Here is a 6,384-nt window from a genome sequence, read left to right as displayed (position 1 = left end):
TATTTAAAACCAGAAATATTTAGATCAGGATTATATACAAAAAATATGCAGAATAGCAGATTTTTTCTGATGATTTGCGACATTTTAATAAACTTCAGTAAACAGTAAACAATACGTGTGAGCGATTTTAGTCAGTCTTAACTAATTCATGCGTACTGGGTATTTATCACAGAATATATGTAGATTCTACCAGAAAAATCGATCTTGTGTATTCGAGTGACGCTTATGGAAGAACGGGGAGAGCCAACCAAATAACTCGGTGTACATTTGGCCCACCTGGGGGATGGCACCTCCGCATCATCATCATCACCACATCTCCTGGCGTCAAAAAATGATGATGGAAGCACATAGGTGGCGGTGGCACCCTCATTTGTGCACCAGAATACACCATTCTGAGCTGCGTCTCCACAAATTTGATGCTCTACGAGGGTGTGTTTTGGTGCACAAATCAGGGTGCCACCGCCACCTATGTGCTTCCATCATCATTTTTTGACGCCAGGAGATGTGGTGATGATGATGATGCGGAGGTGCCATCCCCCAGGTGGGCCAAATGTACACCGAGTTATTTGGTTGGCTCTCCCCGTTCTTCCATAAGCGTCACTCGAATACATAAGATCGATTCTTCTGGTAGAATCTATATTCTGTGGGTATTTATCAAACTTACAGTATATCGTACATACGTTTACAAATCTTTGCATTACAGTGTTTTTTATTCCATTCATTATTACTGTAATTATAATAAATTTTATGTGTAGTTCACCATTATTTGTAGGACTGCTTTGGGCCCTTTTAAATATATCATCGTTCCCTTAAAAGGAGGCACACTGAGACATGATGTATTCTCTAGTGCAGCACGGACAACTAGTTGTAGTCGTAGTTGGCGTGGTCGTAGTTGGCGTGGTAGTGGTTGGCGTTGTTGTTGTTGTCATTTCCGTCGTGGTGGTTGGCGGATCTGTAACAGATCTCCACCTAAAGACGACCAATCCCCCAGTGGGGTTACTCAATCTGTGGATATCTCCCACCAAGTTGTCCCCCTGTACGTACACACTACCACAAGCCTCGTCCCCGGAAATGTCATCGTGATCACGAAAATCAATTTCATACCTCTGATAATAAATATTTGTTTTTTTAGTGTAATTAAATTTAAAAAATTGTTCATTAAAAAATATGTAATTACTAACCTCATTGGGCACCACGTTAAAATTGACCCCATAAAACGTGGCATTTACCCTGTTCTCGTAATACCCTGACTCGTACACTCGGACGCCTGCGCCGTTCCGAATAATCACGTAGGGGTCGCTCAAGTCGCCGGGCATAGTGTCTCGGTTGGGCAAATTGCTATCAACGAATTGCATATACAAGTTTAAATTTAATCAATTTTTGTAGCAATTATGCTAACCTCACAGTATTATAGGGTCGTTCATAAACTACGTCTCATTAACACTCCACCTCTTCCCATAAGGCGCCGTGCATAAATTATGTAATGCGAGAGGAGATAGCAAAATCTCATTTTCGCGTTACATAATTTATGAACGGTCCGTAGACATAAACGAATAAAGAAATGGTTATCTCATCAATACTCTGGGGGGTGAGGTGCATTTCAAAGATTAAAGTTCTCATTACGTATTTTATGAACGCTCCCATATTAAATAGAAAAAATGTTTCCCAACTTACTACACGCTAACGTTGAAGTATTGAACTTCCATCGTATCGGGAGAAGAAGATGCAGTGGCAAGTGTGACAAGTGCACAGCCTGTCACAAAAACGAGGAGGCCTGTCGTTAGTCCCATTTTATTGCAAGGAAGAAAACCGGAAATGGTAGATTATAATGGTAACAATATTAAAGTGCTGATGGGTAGATGTCGCTGCAATAATTTAGTCAAAGAATATATAATTCGTATTTAGAATTGGGGATAATTATGAATGAATTGTAAAAAATTATTTTTTTAATATAAAAAAATTCTTCACCCTGACGTTTCTCTAACTTTCGCTTATAGCCTACTGACCGCTTTTTATAGTCAGATCGTATCCCATATCGCTCAAGTTAAAGGAATGGCAGCAGCCTGACACACAATTATCCTTTAATTCTTTGGAGCCGTCTGGACTGTGGCATCGCATAATCCCATTTTTCCGTTATGATAAACTACTTATGTAATCGACTGTCCATCCTGACGACTCCGGGCATCCAGGCGACGTTGCACACTTTATTTGGAACTCGTGCAAAAATAGATTTATTTACGTAACATAAAAATTATCCACTGGTGATCCATTAAGCCTCGACTTCCACAGCGATGAGATCATGAAGGACAATTTAAGCATAATATTGTGCACATTTGCATATCGATCATCTATGCTCTTAACAATGAAGGACAGCAGGCTCGGGCAAGAGGATTAAAGCAAAATTGGCAAATACATTAATATGCTACTTTTACGTCACTAACCTTGTCCAAATGTGAGAGATCAATCATGCTGGCGACGAACAGTCGGTAGTTTGCAGGAACTTTACAAGAAATTGAGCGAAGCACCGGACGATAATATTCATCACCAGGGGTTGGTGATAAATCGTCGTCGGACATTTTGTAGAGGACAAGTCGAAGGAAGAGCAACTCGTTGTTGGACAAGTAAATGTGGAGGACAAGTCGAAGAAGAATATTTGGTCGACAATGTGGAAAATTGATTGCCTTTTGGCTTTAAAATTTACAATCCAATTAATTTTTTTACATTCTGAAAAATTAGATTATTTGTTTTTTTGAAAATATGTTGTAGCTAAGGAACTTGAACATTGTGCGCTACCACGCCTTACTCAACCTGAAACCTGACCCACTTAGCATATTAAATGTAACAACTTCTTTAAATTCAAGCGTCGCATAATTATCAACTAGATTCAAAAGTGGCCGATTTAGTTGAATTTGTTTGTACCGTTTGGCCACGGGAGCCAAAGTTTGGCGGATTTGGAATAATTAATGATGATTAATTTCGTGATTACGTATTAAATCTTTTATATTCGCATTGAAAAGAAATAGTGTCATTATTGGCTTGTACAATTTTACCCATGTTTTTGAGCATGGTAATAAAAATACCTCATAAAATTTCTCAAAATGCGGACTCGTGTCTTACATATGCGAGCAACAAAAGTATGTATGCAAAATTATGTTATATTTTTCAGTCTTTATTTTTAGCCAGGACATATTTGAGTAAATGTTTACAATTTTGAACTGGCAGAGTATGTAATATATAAACACGTTTCAAAAATAAAGATATTTTATATAAGTGCATACATAAGTATGTACGTATGTATAATCAAGTGAAGTTTTCCAGCGTTGATTTTGACAACCAATAAATTGTGAACAACTTCACGGATTGCAAAACTGTGTTTATAAATAAATGCTACCAGAGAATGTGCTTTGTTTTTGATCACTCGACGGAACACATTTTGTTATAAAAGTCAGAGGCAATTTGAGGACCGGGAAATTCTGGATGAATCTTCTTGTCCCTCAAGTGGCGAACGAAATCTTCATTTTCGGCGAATGCGACATTCGGTTGGCATACTTCACACACAAACTTTGGTTCAGTATCTATCTCGGACTCCAGAACTGCAAAAACAAGGTTTAAAGGTAGAAAGAACACTTCGCAAACCGGTATAAAATCATTCATTATTAGTTCATAGATATATGTATTTATGACCGTGTGGTAATGTTGTGTTGTGGCAATGAAAAATTTTGCCAGTCACAAACAAACTAATAACTATCCGATAAGAAGTTATTACCGGTATATATTAATTTTTGCATGTATGAGTTTGTAGTAAAGTAAAACTCACCCGAAATGTCAGCATCGGAAAGATTTGGGTGTTTTTTCTTGTTCCTCAAGTGTCTCCTGATGTTTGGAATTAGGGCGAATTTCATGTTACATAACTTGCACGCATATTTCTTTGGTCGAAAACGAGCTTGCACGTCTAGAACAGAAATGAAATGATAAATTTGAGTGATTTACATAAATTACTATGCATAATATCAACTCAGTTTATCTTTTCCATCCCGCGCTGGTATCCTTCCCATGCTATTGGTATGGTAGGGATACGAAGCGGGAATCAAATTTTTGGTGAAGTAATTCTGAGTCAGTAGTAATATATAATGTATTGTTAATTGTTATGTAATAAAACGCACCGGAAAAATCAGAATCGGGATGAATGTTCCTCATGTGGAAAAAGAGATTATCATTTCTGGCAAATTTCATGTTGCATATTTTACATGCAAATGGCCTTGGTAGTAAACCAGTTTGCACATCTAAAGAATAAATGATAGTGAGTTACATTCATGTCTTAAAAATGGTTATACAATTGTTATGAAATAAAACTCACTAGAAAAATCACCATCGGGATGAATGTTCCTCATGTGGAAAAAGAGGGATTGATTTTTGGAGAATTTCAAGCGACACACGTGGCAAACAAATTTCGGTGGAGGTTTGACCTCGGATTTTGCAAGGTCAGAGGTGTCGTCGTCAGGAGTTTGTGGCCTGTCTGGGTCGTAGAGAGGATCAGAAAGGCTTTTATAACGGTCATCGTCGTCCTCGTCGTCGTCGCTGGTTGGCTCGACTTTTACGAGGAATTCTTCCTCGTCAATATATCCTGTTAATTGTTGCTCGTCGTCGTCATGGTCATTGTTAGAATTCTTGTCAACAGGACATCCGGTGTCAGCCGCTGTTTCATAGGACAATTCTAAATTGCGTGAATATACAATGTGGTTTAAATGTCAGGTTACAATGGGAAATTTTTCAAATTAGAAAAATTCGCAAATCTCCATTAGTAACCGAAATTTTGCCTCTGAAATTCAATATTTTAAGAATTTTGTGATCAGCGTTGCATAAGTTTTGATAAAAATTAATAATCCTAAATCTGTAACTAATGGAAATTTACGAATCTTTCCCATTGAAAGATTTTCCATTGTAACCTGACATTTAAACCACCCTGTATAAAAGCATAATTTAATTATGATTGAATTTAACCCGATTAAGTAAATAATCGAGTCGATTGTTATTTACCACCAATTTTGGACTCGTTATTGAACAATCCGTTCCTGCTGGAAATGACGGCACGTAGAGAGATCGTAATATTTTCTATTCGTGTGGACAGCTTTGCCAAGGAGAGGATCGCAGAGGAGCAAATTTTGCAACACAATATTGAAGGAGGATGATCATCAGATTGTAAAATGAGAGAAATTTGCTCCTGATTAAGAACGAATTTGGCAAGGATTTCTATTTCTTGGACGGCGAGAGGACTCAGATTTGTCCATTCGGAGCAGATTGAACAGAACGACTGAATTAATTCTGGGGACGAATTATTCTCCTTGATTTTCAGGGGTCGTTCCTTGGGGGGAATGGAGTTTAATCTCGTCAAACGGACCGTGGAGGAAAGTAAATCTTGCAAAATATGTCCTGTCCTATTTTTCGTAGACCTTGGAAATACCTCTGCGCCCCACATTTTCTCTGTAAAGATAAGAAACAATACGAAATTGAACTGTAAGCATGTAAATACGTATGATAATAATATATATAATATATATAATAATTTATTCAATGAATAATTCTTTCAAGGCTCGTAGCCCATAGAATTACAGGTTAATTCTCAGCATGATTTAACAATATAACAGGTTACATTGTATCGATTACAATTTTCCAAATAATCACGCAAATAATCATGTAAATACGTATGATTTTGTGCATTCTAATTATTCGGTTAAATGACACTCATTTACATACCCACCTATTGTACTGAAGGATGAGTAAATCGTGTAAATGAACTATTTGCAATGGGTAAATTTAACTTAATTAAAGAAACAAATTGAGTACAAGAGAGAGATTTTAGTCGGCTTTTCGCTTTGTGGTAGATTTATTTTTCTTTGAGTCAGTCAGCTGCTGGTGTTTTATTTGTGTTCGAGGGTCGAATGAGACGGGGAATCTGCTGACAAAGTAACGAATTGTATGTGGTAGGCCTCAGCCCCTACCCCCTATCCCCGTGGGCCCCAGCCCCTAGCCCCTAGCCCCTTGGGCCTCAGCCCCCAGCCCCTTGAAGGCAGGCCTCAGCCACTAACCCCTTAAAGGCTGGCCTCAGCCCCTACCCCAAGCCCCTTTTTCTCATTTTACCCCCCAGATGACATGTTTGCCCAAAAATCTCGCATAAACCTATAACGCTAATAATATTACATTGATTCATGTAATTGTCAACTTATGAAATTTCGAAGCGCTTTATGAGTAAAAATTTTATTTTACCGGATTGTAGGCCTGTCTGGGTCTGCTTTACAATTGGTAAACAACAAATATGAAAACTATAAAGTGTGCATCTAGAAAGGCTATAAATAATTAACTCGTCATACGTATATTTGTAATTTA

At 37.8% G+C, this 6,384-nt stretch overlaps 2 protein-coding genes across 4 annotated transcripts; both read right to left on the bottom strand.

Moving 5' to 3' along the window:
- Window positions 1-681: 681 nt before the first annotated feature.
- Window positions 682-2,096, bottom strand: LOC110860121. 2 transcript variants are annotated; one of them, XM_022109184.2, is made up of 4 exons: window positions 1,969-2,096; window positions 1,675-1,865; window positions 1,182-1,338; window positions 682-1,106 (listed from the first exon to the last, which is right to left on the bottom strand). In XM_022109184.2, exons 2-4 carry the CDS (start codon window positions 1,788-1,790, stop codon window positions 810-812), a joined length of 570 nt encoding a protein of 189 aa, XP_021964876.1. In that variant the 5' UTR covers window positions 1,791-1,865; window positions 1,969-2,096; the 3' UTR covers window positions 682-809. The 2 variants fall into 2 exon arrangements, with proteins under 2 accessions (XP_021964876.1, XP_021964875.1); XM_022109183.2 differs by lacking the exon at window positions 1,969-2,096 and having other exon boundaries at window positions 1,675-1,962.
- A 1,063-nt stretch (window positions 2,097-3,159) lies between these two features.
- On the bottom strand, window positions 3,160-5,935 carry LOC110860085 (zinc finger protein 644). 2 transcript variants are annotated; one of them, XM_035860031.1, is made up of 6 exons: window positions 5,759-5,935; window positions 5,038-5,481; window positions 4,358-4,714; window positions 4,164-4,283; window positions 3,818-3,952; window positions 3,160-3,593 (listed from the first exon to the last, which is right to left on the bottom strand). In XM_035860031.1, exons 2-6 carry the CDS (start codon window positions 5,474-5,476, stop codon window positions 3,415-3,417), a joined length of 1,230 nt encoding a protein of 409 aa, XP_035715924.1. In that variant the 5' UTR covers window positions 5,477-5,481; window positions 5,759-5,935; the 3' UTR covers window positions 3,160-3,414. The 2 variants fall into 2 exon arrangements, with proteins under 2 accessions (XP_035715924.1, XP_035715925.1); XM_035860032.1 differs by having other exon boundaries at window positions 4,358-4,696.
- Between the last annotated feature and the right edge of the window lie 449 nt (window positions 5,936-6,384).

This window comes from Folsomia candida, unplaced genomic scaffold (assembly GCF_002217175.1).
Source record: "Folsomia candida strain VU population unplaced genomic scaffold, ASM221717v1 Fcan01_Sc029, whole genome shotgun sequence".
NCBI lineage: Eukaryota > Metazoa > Arthropoda > Collembola > Entomobryomorpha > Isotomidae > Folsomia > Folsomia candida.
Note: the sequence above shows the minus strand (reverse complement) of the source record. Positions and strands in the feature narration are given on the sequence as shown.

Coding starts and splice junctions, on each gene's coding strand:
- LOC110860121 (XM_022109184.2), bottom strand. CDS start 1,790: ATGGGACTAACGACAGGCCTCCTCGTTTTTGTGACAGGCTGTGCACTT. Junction 1,339..1,674: donor TACTTCAACGTTAGCGTGTA/GTAAGTTGGGAA, acceptor ATTCGTTGATAG/CAATTTGCCCAACCGAGACA. Junction 1,107..1,181: donor TTAACGTGGTGCCCAATGAG/GTTAGTAATTAC, acceptor ATTTATTATCAG/AGGTATGAAATTGATTTTCG.
- LOC110860085 (XM_035860031.1), bottom strand. CDS start 5,476: ATGTGGGGCGCAGAGGTATTTCCAAGGTCTACGAAAAATAGGACAGGA. Junction 4,284..4,357: donor TCCCGATGGTGATTTTTCTA/GTGAGTTTTATT, acceptor TTTATTCTTTAG/ATGTGCAAACTGGTTTACTA. Junction 3,953..4,163: donor TCCCGATTCTGATTTTTCCG/GTGCGTTTTATT, acceptor TTTCTGTTCTAG/ACGTGCAAGCTCGTTTTCGA.